Source organism: Asterias amurensis, chromosome 2 (assembly GCF_032118995.1).
Source record: "Asterias amurensis chromosome 2, ASM3211899v1".
NCBI lineage: Eukaryota > Metazoa > Echinodermata > Asteroidea > Forcipulatida > Asteriidae > Asterias > Asterias amurensis.
The window spans coordinates 9,732,219-9,753,422 of NC_092649.1; the positions used below are offsets into that span (position 1 = coordinate 9,732,219).

At 39.9% G+C, this 21,204-nt stretch overlaps 1 protein-coding gene across 2 annotated transcripts; it reads left to right on the forward strand.

Moving 5' to 3' along the window:
* Nucleotides 1–156: 156 nt before the first annotated feature.
* LOC139954559 (adhesion G-protein coupled receptor G6-like) lies at nucleotides 157–20,936 on the forward strand. 2 transcript variants are annotated; one of them, XM_071954422.1, is made up of 14 exons: nucleotides 157–279; nucleotides 3,744–4,883; nucleotides 5,945–6,052; nucleotides 7,489–7,740; nucleotides 8,625–8,741; nucleotides 10,052–10,182; nucleotides 10,306–10,452; nucleotides 10,828–11,197; nucleotides 11,923–12,104; nucleotides 12,622–12,825; nucleotides 13,562–13,674; nucleotides 13,994–14,256; nucleotides 15,193–15,259; nucleotides 17,689–20,936. In XM_071954422.1, the coding sequence occupies exons 2-14, from the start codon at nucleotides 3,812–3,814 to the stop codon at nucleotides 18,221–18,223; spliced, it is 3,561 nt and encodes a 1,186-aa protein (XP_071810523.1). In that variant the 5' UTR covers nucleotides 157–279; nucleotides 3,744–3,811; the 3' UTR covers nucleotides 18,224–20,936. The 2 variants fall into 2 exon arrangements, with proteins under 2 accessions (XP_071810523.1, XP_071810522.1); XM_071954421.1 differs by lacking the exon at nucleotides 157–279 and adding an exon at nucleotides 734–844.
* The last annotated feature ends 268 nt before the right edge of the window (nucleotides 20,937–21,204 follow it).

Genomic DNA, 21,204 nt, shown 5'->3' on the forward strand with positions numbered 1-21,204 from the left:
GTATATACGTCTATATTTAATAGGATTTAAACAATCTAATGGTTCCAAACTGGGTTTTGATGTAAAGTGTTTTCCAAACCACGACTGAGATCTTGCTTTGTTTTATACCGGACGGCTTATGAGTCCATTTTGGTGTTTTATTATTTGGCAGTGTCATAGTTACGAACTATACTGATGAAAGTCGTGACTACATCGGGGAAGCTGGATTCAGAGCCCGAACCCCACCGTAATTTCGAAAGGCCGTATACCGAGAACGGCATACTTCATTTTGAGCTCAAGGTAATGTTTCAAAGAAAAATAAAACATATAAGAGAGATTTTAACATTAAAAAAAAAAACCAAAGTCGTGTTTTTAGTAAGTGGAAGGCCTAATTTACTGTTCCTCTCCCCGAATGAAGCAGAAAAGGTACAGAAACAAAATCTGCTTATTAAATTTTTTTTTAATTATTCCCTCTTGTGAAAAGTGATAGTATTGAATCCAATAGTTTAGTCGCGCAGTAGGCATATAGGAGCCGCCCTTTGGAAATGGACTTTAGCCTTTTCCGATACGGCTTCGGCTTTGTATTCGGCTTCAAGCTCCGTTCTCTCGTCTGAAGCCCTAAGCACGTACGCAAAGAACGCACAATATTGGCAAAACAACCGTGGGGCCAAGCTAGCCTGAGCCGAATCTGGAGCCGAAGCCGTATTAGACAATGAAAACGACAAAGCCATTCGCGACTATTACTGAGCCGCGGTCTGTCGGCAGAGCATCTCGGTGAAGCGAGCTTACACATCATCGTGAACGATGGCGAAGTTTCGAAGGGAACACATGCTTGTTTTATCGGCACTCATAGCGGTCGTTCAAGGTGAGCTCTTTCTTCTTTCTATGCTTGCTACCGCATAAGAGAAATCACTTTATTCTAAATAAAAAAAAAAAAAAAAAAAAAATCTAATCACTTTTTCTAATTTAAAAAGCCCTCTTCTTGCCACAAAACAATCGGTACTCTATGGTGTGGTTGTTGAACGTAAATCCTTTTCTGCCGTCGCGGTGACGTCACAACGTAAGGCCCAAGGGAACAAGTTAATAATAATTTGGGTATTTTCAGCTGCTACAGCAAAACTTGCTGCATCAAGACTTGACTAACACAGCCTTAGGCGGGAATCGAGCCATGGCCACAATGGTGAGAGGTGAACGCCCTACGTCCAAAGCACCCCATGCCATCCATATATCAAGGCTTTGTTACAGTGTTCAATTTCTATATGTCCCTCGATTCTAAAGTTTTTCTCGGTCAAATTCGGCAAATGAGCAGTCAATGTCATTTTCATGCGTTCGAATTAAAGCTGTTTTGCCTCTCCAGTTGTTACTCCGTTTCAAATTCAGAATTCGGCCATTCAATTTCGTTTAAAGTCGAGTAAAATTCCTTAATCACTCTGTTCAACTTCGCGTACCGTCATTCTTTGTCGAAATCGAATGACCATTTTCAGTAGTATTCGATTTCGCGCGAAATGGAATAGCTTGGTGGTTATATTGGCTGCTCTTTTTCCGAAATTGGCCGAGAAAACCTATATAAACCTTCCAACACTATCTTAGGTCGGCGCTAAACATCGCTCTTTTACCGTGTCGAAATGAAATGATTTTTTGCACGACACTGTGCGGCAATTAAAACGAATCGATGACAACCTCGTTCCGAAGACCAGTGAAACCGTTTCGCCAGGTGTTAGTTTATTTTTTAAGAAATTATTATTTAATTTTTGTCTCAAGTTGACTCAATAAGCGATCCGACCTGACATCATTAGATCGTATGCTCATTTTCGGTATCTTATGAGACCACTAACAAAACATAAACGGGGGAAAACAAAAGGTCACCATGAGGGAATTCTTAAGACATGGGTGCTCCATGGAAAATTGTGTGAAGTCTATGGGAAACTGTAAGGGACAAGTGAAATAACAAAAGAACAAATATCTTTGCTAAGATGAGTTGGGCACCAGTTGCAACAAAGAAAACTTTATGGAATTTCGGCTAGTACCCAGTTTCTACTGCGCTATATTTGTTCTGTGTTTAGCACATGTTTGTGCTTACTGGCTTTATTAATTTGATAAAAGGACTCAAACCCACACTCCGAATGATCAGAAACATCAAAGAACGAACCACGCGCTCTTATAGCCGCTCGGCCACAACACACCATTTTATAACCAATGATAAATTTCCCCTAAAACCCCTTCTTTGTTCATCTTGTGTGAGAAAGCTACACATGATGCACTGAAACAAAGCAAAAGCAAATAAGACTGATAACAAATATAAATAATTCATTGTTGTTTCATTTTCATAATGCATTTTACGCACGCAGTACCGTTAATAATCCACGTCAATAATGAATAAACACATCACACAGAGTAAATATTAAACGGGTTTAATCAAATGAGGATGCTGTAGGCGTGTTGCCAATATATGCGGGATATTTATTTACAATTTTTATTTTAAGTTTCCTCAAACCCTTTACTTGCTTTTCGAGCCAATTCCCCACTCCCCCCCCCAAAAAAAAACCCCCACAAAAACACCACATACATAGTGTGAGTGTGTTCTATTCCACACAAACCCAGTCGTAGGGACCAGTGCTGTGTGAAATGTCATAGAGCGCACAATGTGTTATTAGTTTTTTTTTTTTGTTTTTTTTTTTTGGGGGGGGGGGGCGTATAGAACTCTTGCCCTCTCCTCTTAGGCACCAACTGAGATGCCCAAATGAATGATTCGATACATTCAGTTAGCCCCTTACCCTGCTTGCCAAATAAATCTGTAATTCTCGATCGAGAATTGATAATTGAGTTCATGTTTTCTCCAAAAGTAAAGCATTTCATGGAATAATATTTCAAGAGAGGTCTTTCACCATTACCTTCTGTAAACCTTGTAAGTTATTTGTAAATCTGCGATTTTTTTCTGTTCCGAAAGTGTATAATGGCTTTAAGCACAAAAAGAAGCTGTTTGCAACAAAATTAGGATGAAATCAAAGTCTTATACCGCGCACGTATTTACCAAACAAGGTACTCAAGGCGCTGAGTATATACAAACTTTCAGAAAGATAGGTTATTGCAGTGATGCATTCTGAGACCCAATTATTTAGCATCTTATAAGGGTTGACAAGGTGCTACGGCGCATACAGCAGCCACAACAAGAAACACCGGGGCGAACCCCTTCTCTTTTCGATAAGTGCACTGGGTTCTTTTACATGCGTTACACAACACATGGGACCAACGGCTTTACGTCCCATCCGAAGGACGAAACAATGGTGAAGTGTTTTGCTTAAGAACACAAGTGTCATGCATGGCTCGGGATTCAAACCCACACTCTGATGATCAGAGGAATACCATCGTATATTTTCTAAGGTTGCCAAAAAGATATACTACCGTGTCACACACTCCGTGTAACTTTCTTAAAATTGTTGCTAAGCATAGCTTGGCAATGCTTAGCAAAAAAAAAAAACAATTTTAAGCAATATGTTTTGGTTAAATAGGTTTTTGAAATTAGGCTCTGCTTGTCCTGTAGTACCATACTTGTTGGCCATACTTTTTTCCCGCAAGTGCACAACATTTTATATAAAACTAAGTGGCTTGAATGATTTCCAGTTACAAAATTACACATTCCAATATCCCACATTCGTTCTTTATTTTCACATTGTTTCTCTGACAATAATGATACGCGTTCGTCTGTCTGTTTGTGACAGTTTCTGTTTTTGTTGTCTGTTTGTTATCTCCGATTATTTTCACAGGTCAGACAACCTCCACTTTGAATGAGACAAATTATGAGAACTCCACATTCAGATACACCCCTGATGGAATGAATAACACTAATGAAACTATGGGAACCACCACTGGCCAGCCAACCTCTGTTCTGGTCACTGAAAGTTTCACAACGCCGAATTCAACCATTGCTTATGGTACGAGTGAAATGAACTCAACAAATGAACCGCCGGCCACATATGAAACCTACACAATAGAAGACATCGATGTCGACAACACCACAACTGAAGTGGTGACAACCGACTTGCCAAATACAACGCTGGTCACTTACAACATGACCACAGAGACTGCTACTGGACGCACTACAACGGACCTGCCAGTAACAGCATTGACCACAATGGTTGGGACTACTGTCGATCACGCTACAACCCGAGCCACAACTGACACGACAATGCTGGCCACGAGTGAAGAGAGTACAGTCGACAAGGCAATAACTTCAATTTTAATAACTGACGAACCAACAACAATGCTGGTCACTAATGAAATGACCACAATTGAAGACACCACTGTCGACAGTGCAACAACTGACCAGCCAACAACAATATTGGCCACTAATGAAGTGACCAAAACGGAAGACACTACTGTCGACATCTCCACAACTGACCAGCCAACTACAATAATGGCAACAACTTTAATGACCACAACTGACCAGCCAAACACAACGGTGACCACATATGAAATGACCTCCACAGAAGAGACTACTGTCGACAGTGCCACACCTAAAATGACAGAAACTGGTGAGCCAGCAACAATGCTGGCCACTAATGGAATGAACACAGTGACCGACACCACTGGCGACAGCTTCACAACTGACCAGCCAAAACCGTTAAGCACAACTATTAAGCAAAACACAACGCTGACCACATATGACATGAGAACTATGGAAAATACCACTTTCGACATTGCCACATCTGGCGACCCAACAACAATAATGACCACTCCAGATATGACCACAGTGGAATACACCTCTGGTGACAGCGCTACGACTTATTCCCAGCCAACAACTATAATGTCGGCCACTGATGAAATGACCACAACGGAAGAGACCACTGTCGATCATGGCACAACCGACCAGCCAATCACAACACCGACGAGTATTACGACAATCGGTATGTTGAACCAACTGCGATAAGCCACTTCGGAATTGCAGCTACGCCTGTCTGTTACTGCTGACAACGCAATTTGTCTATAGGGCGCGTTCGATTAGCTTCCCCGGGTCGACCCCGGTGTGTGACGTTTTCTTTTTCCAGGACGAACGAATGCAGATAGTTACCCACGTTCGTCCTGGAAAAAAACCGCCACACACCGGGGTCGACCCAGGGAAGCTAAACGAACGCACCCATTATATCTCCCGTGTCCTTTTGACAATACCAGTGGGTATTGTCAAAAGGTTACGTGAGATAGACAAAATTCTTTGTCAGCAGTAACAGACATGCGCAGCTGCAAGTCCGAAGTGGCTCATGCACTCTAGATTTCAAGCTCTTTCTTGTAAATACTTCCGAAAATCGAAAATGAAATGCATGTATTGAAATTTAAATAACATGCTTACAGAATTGGATTTTGTTACAAGACAGGTGCTGGCGGTGCACTTTATGTAATCCGCTTTATACACAAAATAATTTTTGTTGCCTTACCTTATTATACAATGTTCCTTTAACACGTTTTCCCTTAGTAATGCCTACACCAAGAGTATGTTGCCATCCCATAACAGTTATTGTAAAAGTATTTAGTCAACGAGAAAGGGGTCTGGTTTTACACATCTTTTGATGACAGTTTTTATACTTTTGTTTTAACCTTGACAGCCCCTGTACAACTTGTAACTATTGTGTATGTCTAAAGATTTAAGAAATAAAATGAAATAAATAAAGACTCTGCTGAAGGGTCGATTGCTTTTGTAAAGGAATTTAGTTTACTTTTTCTGCGCATCATTAATTATGTAATCCTTAAAGTGTTGTTCATAGGTTATACTTATTCATATACAGCCCAGACACATCTAAAGCCACATGCTAACTTATTAAAATTATAATTATTCAAGAGTGTATGGTCATTTAAGAGTTTATAGTTATTAGGAATGGTTGTGGCCGCACGAACAGGCAAAGTTCGTCAATGGATGCGTGTATTATTTGTTATTGAGAGGGGACAAAAACATTGTCTTTTATTTCCTTTTCAGAAGCTGTTGATCAATGCTCTACAGGTGCATATTGTTTTAACAATGGCAATTGTACTGACGGTGTATGTGATTGCCCTTATGGGATAATCGGCCAGAGATGTGAATACGGTAACCATTTACTTTTTGGTTTTGCCCCAATCGGGAACTAGGTTACTTATTTAGATGTGTATCACTAACAATATCTGAAAAACTGAAAACCCAGCTTGTGTTCATGATTTGGATCGGGTTACCTACCGATCCCTATGTAGGTTTCCCCCGTCCAAAATGCAGCCTTCAACATCGTCATGGTTTCGTTTTTGAAGGCACTATAGCCACTATTGGTTATTACTCAAAATAATGATTAGCATAAAAACTTGCTTGGTAACAAGCAATTGGGAGAGGTTGGTAGTATAAAACATTGAGAGAAACGGCTCCCTCTGAAGTAACGCAGTTTTTGAGAGAGTGTAACTTCTCACTCAAAAACTAAAATACTTCAGGCCTGAAGCATTTTATTGGGCATCTGATGAAAGCACACGATATGTGCACCAAGTGTAAGTTTTAATTCATTACTCTCTTGCATCATTGATGAGCCCAAGTTTTCACAGATTTGGCATTTTATGAATGTTTGAACACACCAAGTGAGAATATTGGTGTGCCAGTGCCTTTAAACCAATCTTTGGTCGGAGTTGTTTTTTTGTCTAGCAAGTTTCTTTCCAAAAACAAGATATTAACTGCAACGAAGACTGCATTTTTCTACGATATCAAATATTGTTCAATTCTATTATTACAAAAAGTTGCAACTTAAGTATTGTACAATTCATTTGGTAAAAGTTTGCATTTTTAAATCCAAAGATATTGATATAACAATAATCAAACAGAAGAGTATGATATAATTAGGCACACAATACTTCAATAATAAACAGCAATTTAATGACAATATTTAAAGGCAGTGGACACTATTGGTAATTACTCAAAATAATTATTAGCATAAAACCTTTCTTGGTGACGAGTAATGGGGAGAGGTTGACGGTATACAACATTGTGAGAAACTGCTCCCTCTGAAGTGCCATAGTTTTCGAGAAAGAAGTAATTTTCCACGTATTTGATTTCAAGACCTCAGATTTAGAACTTGAGGTCTCGAAATCAACCATCTAAACGCAGACAACTTCGTGTGACAAGGGTGTTTTTTTTCTTTCATTATTATCTCGCAAGTTTGATGACCGATTGAGCTGAAATTTTCACAGGTTTGTTATTTTATGCATTATGTTGAGATATACCAACTGTGAAGGCTAGTCTTTGACAATTATCAATAGTGACCACTGCCTTTAATGTATAATGTCAAGCGAGATGCTTTTGTTCTCTTATGGACAAACAAACATTTAGTACAACAAGGTACAGTCACATATGGACAAGAATGGAGCATACAAGTAGTGTGAGACAAGGCCAATAACTTAGATACACCTAATTTTATGAACGAGTCAAGGAACTGAGTTCTTCTAAAACTTAAAAGTTTTTAACAAAGGCGGATAGATGACCGTTTTCTCTCTTCTCGAACTATGTTTCAGATTATTTTGGGTGGTGTTCGGGTCTGCCAACGGAAACCCGTCGTGATATCTACGATGGGCGAAACCACACCATCGTCACATGGGCGGATCCCATCGCTGCTGGTGGTAACCCCAGCTGCACAGTAGACTTTCAATGTTATCCACAATCCGGCAGCCGATTCCCGATTGGTCGAAGTACAGTTCGATGCACAGCTTTGGGAGAATCCATTTGTTCGTGTAATGACTCATGCGAATTCGATGTATCCGTAACTGGTACGTAAGAAACGTTTACATTCGGAACAGTCAACGTTTAAAAAAAATAAGAATAGTTTTTAACCCTTTCTAGGATAGGGTCTATTCAACCAGTTTAAGTTGAAGCCAATGATACTCATCGATTGGTGTCACACTTGCTTGGTTGCTTTTCAACACGCAATATTTTTCCATAGTAGTTCAGGGACGTATTAGGGTACAAAAGACGTACGTTTTATATAGATACCTGTCATTTAAGAATTACTCAAGTCTATGTAAGAACATAGTAATGTTATTTGTTGATTGGTGGAACATGCGTCATGTGTCATACTTTGTTTAGCCAACGTATTTACTGATGCAATACAGGAGTAAGTAATTGATAAAACATATATAGGACGTCTGGGCACTTCACTGCGCCGTTGAACACAATAACCGTTTTTTTCTTCTTCATCTCTGTCCTTATTAACTCACTTAACCATTGCTTTGTCCTTCGGATGGGACGTAAAGCCGTTGGCCCCGTGTGTTGTGAACACGTAAAAGAACTCAGTGCACTTGTCAAAAAGAGAATAGGTTCGCCCCGGTGTTCCTGGCTGTGGCTAATTCATGCGCCGTAGTAGCCCTGGTGGTCTTACACTTTCGTATTGTACAAAGGAAGAGTCCTATATAGGGCTAGCTCCGTAGCACCTTGTAAACCCTTGTAAGATGCTATAGAATTGGGTCTTAGAATTCTTAACTTCAATAACATATCTTTTTGGTATAAAAAAAGTACATTCTAAGCGCCTTGAGTACCTTGTTGGTACGTGCGCTATATAATACTTTGATGTTATTATCACCTAAGATTGACTGACCGTAAATTACTTCTCAACTGCTGAAAAATTAAAGGCATAAATTTTAACATTACTACTCAGCCTGGTGTCCTGATGATATCTATATATTAATGAGTGGTGGGTTTGTCACATTCGAAGCAACACAGCCATCGTCATCTCAAAACTCAGTGGAGGAATGTACAGTGACCGATGATCCAAGTAAGTATATACTTTCTCATTAAAGGCACTGGAGTCGATTTCACAAAGAGTTAGGTATAGTCCTAACTTAGGACTAGTCCTAGGAGATACACAAATTGCATGGATAGTCCTAAGTTAGGACGAGTAACTGGTCCTAACTTGAGATAAGACTAGTCCTAACGCTTTGTGAAATCCACCCCTGGACACGTTAGGTCATTGTCACTCAATGGGTGTGTATCCAAACATATGCATTAAATAACAAATGTGTTAAAGGAACACATTGCCTTGGATCGGACAAGTTGGTCTATAAAAAGCGTCTGTGACTGTTTTTTATAAAATACATATGGTTGGAAAGATGGTTTAGAAGTAGAATACAATGATCCACACAAGTTTGCCTCAAAATTGCGTGGTTTACTTTTACTCTGCGAAATAACACGTTCGGCCATTTATGGGAGTCACAAGTATGACTCCCATAAATGGCTGACCGTGTTAGTCGACGAAGTAAAAGGAAAACCGTGCAATTTCGAGGCATGTTTGTGTGGATCATTATATTCTACTTTTACAACATCTTTCTACCCATATGCATTTTATAAAAAACGGTTACAAACGCTTTTCCAAGACCAACTCGGCCGATCCAAGGCAACGTGTTCCTTTAATTTTTTACTCAATTATTGATCACCGATATTGTAAGAGGATTGTGAAAGAAAACATATACCCTTGTTGCAGAAATGATGTGATAACTTTCAGATTCCAAAAGAACACTTCCGGCCTTTAGTCTTTTATCAGATTTAAATAGTTGTGTGGAAACCTCTTTCTCAAAAACTACGTTACTTCAGAGGGAGCCGTTTCCCACTATGTTTTATACAACCAACAGCTCTACATTGCTCGTAACGTGTCTTGTGCCTAAAAGTAACATAATAAGATCTCCCTTCTTTTTTACTGTTGGACTGGACCCTATTTGTCCACGACACCTTCTCAATACAGTGCGCAAATATGTGTCTTTACAGGGAAATGGAATACATGCGCAGTTTAGATGATGTACACACACGAAAAAATAGTAAAAATCAATATAAATGTATATAAAAAATGAAACCGTTAAAATAAAGATTATAGGATCCTTCCTCGGTGGACGTGAGTACCAATGACACAATACAACCAAAGACTTTAAAATGCCTGTTATAAGCACGAAATATAGATTTCTGCGTGAAATGTGAGTGTTGAATGCAATAATGAAATAATGAACACTGCCCCATTTAAAATAATCTCTTGTTTGCAAACACTAGGTGGCGCACTTTATTTTGACCCACCTAATTTCTTTTCTTCATCTGAAGGTACAATGACTCCCCGTGCTTCACGCGAATGCAGTGGAAGCGCCGAAACTGGCGCATTCTGGAGCGATCCTGTTTTTGTTGAATGCTACGAAAAGCCAAGTGTCAACGACTACCTGGATAATTTATCAGAAGTAAGCACGCTGAAGAATTCGTTTAAGTTAACCCGTTCATACTTTCCCCACTTCCCCCATCACCAAAATGAACACCGTTATCTTTTCTATTTCTATTTCCATATGACCTTTGATTGTGGTTAGCAACAAGTGACAGAAGACAACGTGGCCGAAGTGTCCCTGGCTTTGATGGCATTGACGAATAAAACATCCTCTATCGACAGTAAAGGTATTTCCTCCACGGCTAGCGTCCTGGACAACATTATCAGCATCGGAAGCCCATCGCCACAGGTTCGGGTTATAAGACAAGGGTTTTAAAACGATACAATAGCCAAGTTCGCGCGAGGACCAGCGATAGGCAGTTGGCGATTACTATTAGCACAAAACCTTACTTCGTAACGAGTAATAGGGAGCTGTTGATAGTATTAAACATTGTGAGAAACGGCTCCCTCTGAAGTGATGCAGTTTTCGAGAAAGAAGTAGTTTTCCGCGACTTTGATTTAGACCTCATAATAAGATTTTGAGGTCTCGAAATCTAGCATCTGAAAGCACACAACTTCGTGTGACAAGGGTGATTTTCTTTCATAATTATCTCGCAACTTCAACGACAAATGGTGTGTCAGTAACTCATTTAAATTTCCATTGGTTTAATGTTATCTGCTTTAGGTTACTACAGATGTCATTAATGTTGTGAATAATGTTCTACAAGTGTCTGAAGAATCCCTCCTGCAAAGTGACAACTCGACCTCCCGTATCGTCAAGGCAGTGGAGAAGCAGGTATTCTTAGTCGTATCCAATGGCAGCAACTTTAGTGCAGTGGCTAGTAGCCTTGCAGTCAAGGCGCTCAATGTCCCACTCACGGAGAACTTCAGAGGGATCGTATTCTCGACGAGGCAAAACGAAGACGGGAATGAGAACCTGGAGGAAGATGACGTCAACGTCTGCACCAAGTGTGAGGAGACTGGGGGAGACGGGAAGACAATAGACACGTCTATCAGTCTACCGGGAGATATTTTTAGCTTGGTTAACAAAACAGGTGTGTGTCAAAAGAAATTCCAACATCTTTTCTCGGCAGATTGTTATAGCCAGACATTAAATTGCAATATATCGGGTGGGGGGAATTAGGAGGAATGTTTTTCACCGTTGCAGAATAATACATATATTGTATTGAAGTGAGACAACATTTCTTATTGTATTTACCTCAAAGTCAGATACTTTTCATTCGATTTGACGCAATCGTTTGTATAAAGATGAATACTCGTGTATTTATGGTCAAAGGTATATACACATTAATAAACAAAATTTTTGAAATCAGTTTTCATGCACCCGAATTTGATTCTGAGAAGCGTTACTGTCAGTAACGTTTCTCAGATTGTGCATTCCGAAGATCTGAGGTGCCTCTCGCCACCTTCTTAAACCAGCCATCTGAACCCTTTTGACAGGGTGGAAGCCTCCGCTGCACCTAAATATATCACAGCTTATAGACGACCTCAACGCCATCGGCCTACAACACGATCAAGCTGTTCAAGCTGCCCAGGATCGGCCTGGATGACACAAACGAATTTCTAACATAAAACAAATCCTTGCACACAACGTCTCGATCCGGGTTCTACGGAGCTACAGGAGTGCCATCCCACATATTGAGTTGAAATGAAATCTTCACATGTTATTTTAAACAACCGAACGGTTCCACAAAAAAAATGGTATAATTTTGACTGTAATGTTTCAACAAATTAAAGTTACCTATTTTTGAATTCATAGGCAAAGTGCCAATCAGTTTTACTGTCTATCAGAACGCTAAGCTGTTCGGCTCTGGCCGTAGTTCGTCGTCTTCTACACCCACTGTGGGTAGCAGGATTGTCTCGGCTTCAATTAACGGGGCCACTGTCGAAAACCTGCCGCCCAACGCGTCGGTTGTGACGTCATTTCTGTTACTGTCGCAGGTGAGTTTCACTAGTTGTGTCTATTTCGTGCCATACAAGGTCATGTCACACGAGGCAATTCCTTAAGACAATGCAATCTCAAAACAAATGAGTATAGATTAATATTTTTCCGTCAGGCGGTGTGCAAATCGTGCCTGCAGGAGGTCCGGGCTCGTGGCTCTTTTGTAACCATGTGACGTCACAGGTTACATTGTTTACATGTCGTTTTGTATTTTGATGCGTCTCTGTGTATAAGCTTTGTTATAATGTTCCTGCCGATGTTGCTGTTGTTCATTGTTTTGTGCAGCATTATAATATTAATTTAATTATTTGCAAACACAAAACATTGTAAGTTAAATTACATTGTAAATAAATTACATTATAGCTATTATTAGGTGGAGGTAAATTTGCAGAATGCAATTTTTATATATTTTTGTTAGAAAAAACATACATGTGAAAATCCAAACGACTCGTAAAATGTTTACGGTTTGATCGACATCACGTTATTTTGTAATAAGTTGGTTGTTTTATTTTAAAGGTACGCCAAAGTGACGTGGCGCGGACAAGCCGTGAGTCAATCAATGGAGTTGCTGACGTCACCAACATTCATTGCGTTTTCTGGGATTTCAAATTAAACAACGGCATTGGTGATTGGTCGAAAGAGGGCTGTCAGCTAGTCTCTCTCTCCAGCAGGAGGACAGAGTGTAAATGCAATCACTTAACTAGCTTTGCTGTACTCGTGGTGAGAACCCATCGTCATCCGCCTTCAAGAAAAGGTCACACATATCTCGGGTTGTGTTGCTGTGCAATAGGATGTGCAAGTCTCGCGAGTCTTCATAAACGAGAAAGAAAGAAAAACAACTCGAACGAAGACTATATGTTTTCATATGAAACAATATCTTTTGTTTACATTATAAGCCTACGAAATTCTTCCAAATGAAAAAGGCCCATAACAAAATTATCAATCCAATTTTATTTTTGAACACACCACATTAAAACTTGGGACCCGGATGCTTTATTTTTTTTTGAAATCCCATTTGCCAATTACGCCCAAATATATGCGACCATTACACTTTTAATGATAACATGAACGTCACATATGGGCAAAATTAATGTTTACTTGAGACCCAAAATAGAGGTCAAGTCTAACTCGCTCCATGGTTCTCTTTTTTAACTCATTAAAATGATTTTACTTTCATATTTCTAATGGCTAAATGTTTCGCAACTTTCCCAACAGCATGATATAATTTTTATAGTATATGTGAAGGATAGTATATGTGAAGGAACCGAACCACGCAAATAAGAATACGTTGGAGTATTGTACATCAGCGATACGGCATTTCTTATACGCCCAATTTTGTTTCTCGTATGAATGGACCGCAAAATGAACATTTTAATATTCATGAATGACCTTTTTTTCTATCGTGTGGTTTAAAGAAAGAAAATTGATATCTTGAGACATCTTTTTATTTTTGAAGGATATTCATGGCCAGAAGCAGAGCAGCGTTGCCTTGGATATCATAAGCAAGATAGGTTGTGGAGTGTCCATCATTGCACTGCTTCTTACACTGGTCGTATACTTGGCCATCAGGTGAGATTTCATCATTTATCAATCAATCAATCAACATTTATAAACCGCCTAAATGTTAGGTTTGCTCAAAGGTTCCCATTGGCACATCATGAATGAAGAACTCATTGATTGCTGGTAGAACTCTAGTCTTACTAACGTTTGTCTGTCCAGAACAAAAGCATGAATCATTCTGTACATACTTCATACTAAAATTGTTGCTATTGTAATTTAGAAAAGGTGCATTATTATATTGAATGACATCATTGACATAAATGTTACTGAATGAATGTTACTGAATGAATGTTACTGAATGAATGAATGAATGAATTTACTCCCCCAGGTCTCTCCGGGGGAAGTTACCAGGCCGTATCCTCATCTGTCTCTCATTGTCTCTACTGTGTCTATACACGATTTTCTTGATCGGCATCGAGCAAACAGCCACCAGGGCTGGCTGCATTCTGGTCGCCGTGCTGATTCACTATTTCACCCTTGCCTCGCTGGCCTGGATGGCTGTCGAGGCGACCAACTTGTACATGTTCCTAGTCAAAGTCGTGAACCTTGGACTCAGGCATTTCCTTGTGAAGGCTTCCTTGCTGGCTTGGGGTAGGTTATTAATGCAGGGATGTATGGGCAGCCAATGTGGCGAAAAAGACCAGGGGTAGATTTCACAAAGAGTTAGGCCTAGTCTTATTTCGAGTTAGGACCAGTTACTCGTCCTAATTTAGGACTATCCATGCAATATGTATATCTCCTAGGACTAGTCCTAAGTTAGGACTCTTTGTGAAATCGACCCCAGGGCCTAAATTCGTATAGAGCTGCTTAGCGGCCGATGTTTTGCTTACTATGCGATTTCAATTTCATCACGCGTGCTATCACGCATGCTACGCGTGCTAAAGGTGTGCTATCCGGTGCTTACTTCACGAAAATACCTGATGTCATCTTGCAAATCCATGCCAACAAGCAATATGGCTGCCATATTTTAACGTCATAATGTCAACTGGCGATTCTTTATGGTATCTGTATTATGTGACATTACCCTAAGTGTAAATTGTAACACCCAGTTTTGGTATAACTGTTTTGTTGGGTAATAACAAACCAGAGGTGGATTTCACAAAGAGTTTAAAAGACTAGTCTTATCTCGAGTTAGGACGTACTACTCGTCCTAATTTAGGACTAGCCATACGTTTTTAATCTCCTAATCCTATAGACGATGTGACATGTTTACATTCAAACCGCCCTCTGTTGAAAAAAAACCATTATACGTCATGTTTCGACGGGCAAAAAGACACTAAGTCATGGCATGGAGGTAGAAATGGTCATGGTAAGATTGCATACACTTTCTAGCTGGCTGCCAAAACACAAAGGTTTTGCCCGGCGGTATGCGCGCGAATCATGTTATGGTTTTCGTGTGACGTCAGAGGTCACATCGTCTACACGACTAGTCCAACTCTCTCTGTAGACTCCTGGGAAGCTATAGTCATCTATGTATTTCTATAAGTCACACTATGTTTATGATATATATATATTTTGTTTTAACAGGAACGCCTCTTTTGATTGTAACAATCATCCTAGCAGTGGATTACACGCAATATGAAAACCAACAGTTGTAAGTTTACACACCCTTTACATACCGGTCACAATAAAAGCAGACAACTGACGACAGCTGGCGACAACACATTTTAAATGCATTCTAAAACAACGGAAGGTGATGTAGATAAATATTATGACTCTTGTACATACATTTAACTAGTTTACTTATGTTCAAAGGTTGTTTTAGGTGCATTTTAAAACTTGGTGTCGTCAGCTGTCTTCAGGCGTCGTCAGTTGTCGGCTTCTAGTGTGACACAGACAACTGAAAAGTTGATTTAGATTAGCGACTAAATCCTTTGGTTTCCTTTGTCATGCTGGTAAATTGTGATTACAAACATGTGCACGTAAATTATTTGCACATAGAGATTTTACAGAAAGCATTACGCTGAAACAGTTTTGCTTAAAATGCTCTCAAATAGTTTTTATCTCGTGAGTTAAAAAACCCAATAATTTAAAACAGTGAAACCATAATAGGTTTTTCTCGTGAGTCCAATAACCGATTCAACCTAAACTTACACAGATTTGTTGGTGGTCATGCGAAGTCATGCAAACTACCTTGCACAAGTTATGGCTGCTATCCTGCTTATTTCTGCTCAGCAGAAACATTTTTAAGCACTATTTTCTGCTTAAGCACCTCATGAAATTTGGCCCATTGTATGAAGGACGAAAAGTGGACATCTGCTTTTCTGGTATCAGAATTACCAAAAAGCAGATTTTATGTTTTTTTTTTATATCAATTTTTCTCCTTTTCTTCTTTTCTGCTACCTGAAAAGCAGATTGAACGTTTTGTGAAAATGCATTTTCTACTTTTCTGTTACCAGAAAAGCAGGTTTTACTTTTTCTCCATATGCTGGCGGACGAAAAGTGGCCGTTTGCTTTTCTGCTATTAGAATAGTAGAAAAGCAGATTTAACGTTTCGTGAATATGCAATTTTCTATTTCTCTGCTTTTCCGCCACCTGAAAAGCAGATTTTACTCCGGCGGACGAAAAGTGGCCATCTCCTTTTCTCCTTACGGATACAAGAAATCCATATTTTACCTACGTGGCCGAAAAGTGGCCATTTGCCTTTTTTGCGTTCGTATTTGGAAGAAGTGTTTTTGTGATGACCGCACATGCGGCGCGGCATCTCAAAGGAAATACGCCGGTGGAGGTTTCATAAAACCGGTGACACGTTTGGACTTGTTCAATAAATCGAAACGTTGCGGGGCGGTCCTTTGAACGCAAAAAGGCAAATGGCTGCCCGAGTAAAATCTGTTTTTCAGTTGGCGGAAAAGCAGAGAAATAGAAAATTGCTTCTTCACAAAACGTTAAACCTGCTTTTCTACTATTCTGATAGCAGAAAAGCAAACGGCCACTTTTCATCCGCTAGAGTAAAATCTGCTTTTCAGGTGGCAGAAAAGCAGAGAAATAGAAAATTGCATATTCACGAAACGTTAAATCTGCTTTTCTACTATTCTGCATGGTAGCAGAAAAGCAAATGACCACTTTTCGTCCGCCAGCATTAGGAGAAAAAGTAAAACCTGCTTTTCTGGTAACAGAAAAGTAGAAACGTAGAAAATGCATTTTCACAAAATGTTCAATCTGCTTTTCAGGTAGCACAAAAGTAGAGAAGGAGAATTATTGATATAAAAACCCATAAAATCTACTTTTCTGCAATTCTGATACCAGAAAAGCAGATGTCCACTTTTCGCCCTCCATACCTAGGTGGCCGAAAAGTGGCCATTTGCCTTTTTTGCGTACGTATTTCGGAAGAGGTGTTTTTGAGATGACCGCACATGCGGCGCGGCATCTCAAAGGAAATACACCGGTGGAGGTTTCATAAAACCGGTGACACGTTTGGACTTGTTTAATAAATCGAAACGTTGCGGCAAATGGCTGCCCAAGTAAAATTTGCCTTTCAGGTGGTAGAAAAGCAGAGAAATAGAAAATGGCATATTCGCGAAACGTTAAATCTGCTTTTCTACTATTCTAATAGCAGAAAAGCAAACGGCCACTTTTCGTCCGCCAGCATATGGAAAAAAAGTAGAACCTGCTTTAAAGTAGAAAACGCATTTTCAAAAAACGTTCAATCTGCTTTTCACGCAGCAGAAAAGAAGAAAAGGAGAAAAGTAGATATAAAAACCAATAAAATCTGCCTTTCTGTAATTCTGATACCAGAAAAGCAGATGTCCACTTTTCGTCCTCCATAATGGAGAAAAAGTAAAACCTGCTTTTCTGGTAACAGAAAAGTAGAAAATGCATTTTCACAAAACGTTCAATCTGCTTTTCAGGTAGCAGAAAAGAAGAAAAGGAGCAAAATTGATATAAAAAAAAACATAAAATCTGCTTTTCTGTAATTCTGATACCAGAAAAGCAGATGTCCACTTTTCGTCCTCCATACCATTGGTTACTCACAAGTATAGTTTGGCCAAGTTACAAACCTTAACATGTTTATGTTCTCTAAAGCTGCTTCTTGAGGCCTGGAGGTTGGGCATTTCTGTATGCTGAGATCGTTGTGTTAGCTCTCGTTTTGCTCTACAACACAATCATCTTCATACTGGTTCTCTGGAACCTGTATTTTCGACAACGTATAAAGTCAACCTTGGCGAAAAACCAGAAAGGTAAGGCCGTCAAACGCATCCAGAACTCGGTGGCCATATCCGTGCTGCTCGGTCTCACCTGGGTCTTCGGTCTTCTCTCCATCTTCGAGTCCTCCAATTTCGTCTTCCAGGTTCTCTTCTCGGTTTTCAACTCGCTCCAGGGTCTCTTAATTTTCTTGATGTTCTGCTGCCGACAGCAGATGCGCGTCACCATCATGAATATGCTGCCAGTCCGTAACAGGAAGGTGTTCTGTCCGAGGATACCGGATGAGGAGGGGGAGAGCGCCACCAAGAGTACCAATTTCAAATCGCAATCTGATGTCCAGCTGACGTCACTTAGACAGCGTGGTTCCGGTGGTAGCCTCGATAATTCGTACACCAATGCGGTACATGAGGTTTAAGAATCCAGAGATAAAGGGAGTTCTGCGATTATTAATAATAATAACAGCAAGTTGTTATATACGGGACATGTTTCCTACCTGTGTTCTTCTTACACAACACATCAATTTAAATAATTATCAGTAGGATTTGAATAATTATCGGCTCAATGCACAAGCTTGCTCAGGGAACCATACTCTTACAAGCCTTGCTTCTGTATGGGTCCCCCACAGTTTCACGAATGTCAATGCTTATTATTCATTTAATTAATCTTATCAAACAACTATTTATTTCTTTATTTCCAACTAATACATTGCCTATGATTTGATACTGATTGTGATTTTGAAATTGTGGAAATAAACTGATTGATTGATTGATTGATACATAGCGCATTTTCTACATAACCGTTTCAACGCGCTTTTTACTGGTGCCCTGGTAATTGGGCCAACAACATTCACCTGTAATCTTTCTCAGCTCCCTGGGTATACAACCTGGGTAAACGTATATCGCTCCAAAGACTTGTTCATTCACGCAACCTCTACCCTCGCTGGTACCCATATTTATACCCCGATTGCTTCATTCGAGGGTGGGGTTCAGAGACATGTTTGTGCTTAAAAAAAAGCATTCACTTCCAAACGGCATGAGAATTATCATGATGGACAAGGATGGGATCAAACGGAAGCTTTATAATTTGGAAACATTGGGTAGGGCCGGCTATAGGTTGGAAGGTGTCTAAGGGAACTTTACAATTAATAACATTTTGGGGTTGGGGCGTGGGGGGGATCTTACACAAAGAGTCTAACCGCTCCTTACATTCTGGTCAGTGTATTGTGAGTGGTGTGTTGTCTGGTTTTGAGACAGGCCACCTGTTGCTTGGTGAAGGAGGTCGCCGTGGGACCACTTTAGGTTGAAAGTGGGTGGCGACCTCGGACTTACAAAAACCTCCATACAGAAATTTCACTATTGATGCAAAACGTATCTTGCTGTTTTAAAACTATGGACACTATCTTTTGCCAGTAAACTCAAATGAGTACATGAATACCGTTTTAGAATACGGTCTGTTCGTGGAGGTATAGTGTTGCAGTTTCAAAGTTTACCCCATCACGGAAGTTTGTGAAACTTATACACGTACGTCAAAGGTTGTTTTGAAGCTGTAAAAAAGAACTTTGCATTTGGTCAAAGTTGTTAAGCAAAACGACATTAAGTTTTCTTTTGAATAAGTCCATTCACAAAATTGGTTAGAGCAATGTGTCGGTCAGGTCTCAGAATGTACATTTTGCCAAATCCATTTTGTAGCCTAATTTAGCAATCGGCCTGTCGGGTTGGTTACTGGAGATAATATTAACAAAAGAGACCTCATGCGGCTGAATGGGGTACATTTTTAGGAGTTTGTCTATTGACCCAAACTGGACGTAACAAACCCTAAAAATAACTTGTGAAATAAGTTAGAGAAAATTAAGGAGTGAGGATGAATTTATCGTTTTTATTTAGTTTGTACGATATAGGGTTCCAGAGATATGGGATGTATGGAGGTTTGTTCCTAGAGCAGCGTGAACATGAACGCGGTCAGAAATTGTGTCGTTTGTCGTTAAAATTTCGCGAGATGCAATAAGCCCAAAGTGACAATAAACAAAACACCTTTTTGACGTTCACGTTTAGTGCTCCCGTAACGTGCAGCCTATTGACCAGAAAGTTTACAAGACCAATTCAGATGAGAATAAATTAAAAAGAGGCCTACGCTCTACGCTCTTACCGCCCCCCCCCCCCCGAAAAAAAAAACAGTAGATAAATTAGATTTGTGGCAAACAGCATGTTCCGAAAACTCGCTTTACTTATAGTGCTGTAGCAACGCTATGTATCGTGGGACGTGAAAATGTCATTTTTTGACGATGTTTTTTAAAAAGGAAATGCAAGCATTATGAATGTATATTGAGTGTGTGGGGAAAGTTTTGGTATTGTAGTACAAAAGGAACTTTAGTTATTGCTGGCTAACGGTCAGTTTCACCTATCAACGCTGATTTGAAAAACGTGTAGCGTTAAGGAAGCCCAAAATATTAGACCCATATAAGGCTCACGGGGGAGCCTTATAGTTTCTAGAAGTATGCATAAGGTATGTCGTCTAACCCAAAACCAGGTGGGCGCAGCCACTGCAAGTAGTGGCGGACGTGCGAAATAGCTTCATTTTGTGTTAGAATTATGACGCCATGCATAAATATTGAGAGAGGCGTATAACACCCTCTGACCCACATTACATTTCGAAATATTTGCGTCAAGGATTTTCATCATCTAGCGGGGTGCCGCGCGAAGCGCGGCATCCCGCTAGTGTACTGTTAGGCCGGTTTATAGTCGGTCGCGCGACGGTCGCGCGATGGAAATCTTGACGCGCGATCCTAAAAAACACAGTTTATAGTCATCGTCGAGACCTCAGCGATGCTCAGCGATGCGTCGCTGAAAGGCGCTGGCGACGTCGCTACAGAGTTCAACTAATTGAACTTTGACACGATCGCTGACCTCACTTTTCATCCGTGAACCAATAGAATCGTTGGATTACCGAGAAACGATGAATATGCAAATTTATCAAGAGGCCGCTTACAAATAAAACAAAATGGACGACCGTAACTTTGTTCGCTGAGCGGTGTCCTAAAAAGTTAGTTTTTTCTTGTTTACGTTCGATTTTTGGAGCTGGTAAAAGTTACGAACATGTCGACAGGAAGGAAACTGCATGGGCAATCATTACAGTAACATTGCAGTCAATGTGTGAGTATTTTAAACAGTAAAATTAACGAACAAACGTCTACCGAGTGGGGCAGTTTTTTTGTGTATGCGTAGCCGTATGCACAAAGAATACAGATCACACTAAAAACAAAATACCTTGAATCCTTGATACAAACACACACGTACCCCCACTACTACTATTAAAATGTATTGTAATACATTGTTTTTCATCGAACAAAACTGGGTTTTACTGTATGTCATACGACAGCTTTGGTTTATGCTGCATGTT

What these genes read in the sequence shown, in the direction of transcription:
- LOC139954559 (XM_071954421.1), top strand. Translation starts at nt 784, where the DNA reads ATGGCGAAGTTTCGAAGGGAACACATGCTTGTTTTATCGGCACTCATA. An exon ending in TCGGAAGCCCATCGCCACAG is followed by an intron (nt 10,453 to 10,827) that starts GTTCGGGTTATA and finishes TATCTGCTTTAG; the next exon opens with GTTACTACAGATGTCATTAA. An exon ending in CAATATGAAAACCAACAGTT is followed by an intron (nt 15,260 to 17,688) that starts GTAAGTTTACAC and finishes TGTTCTCTAAAG; the next exon opens with CTGCTTCTTGAGGCCTGGAG.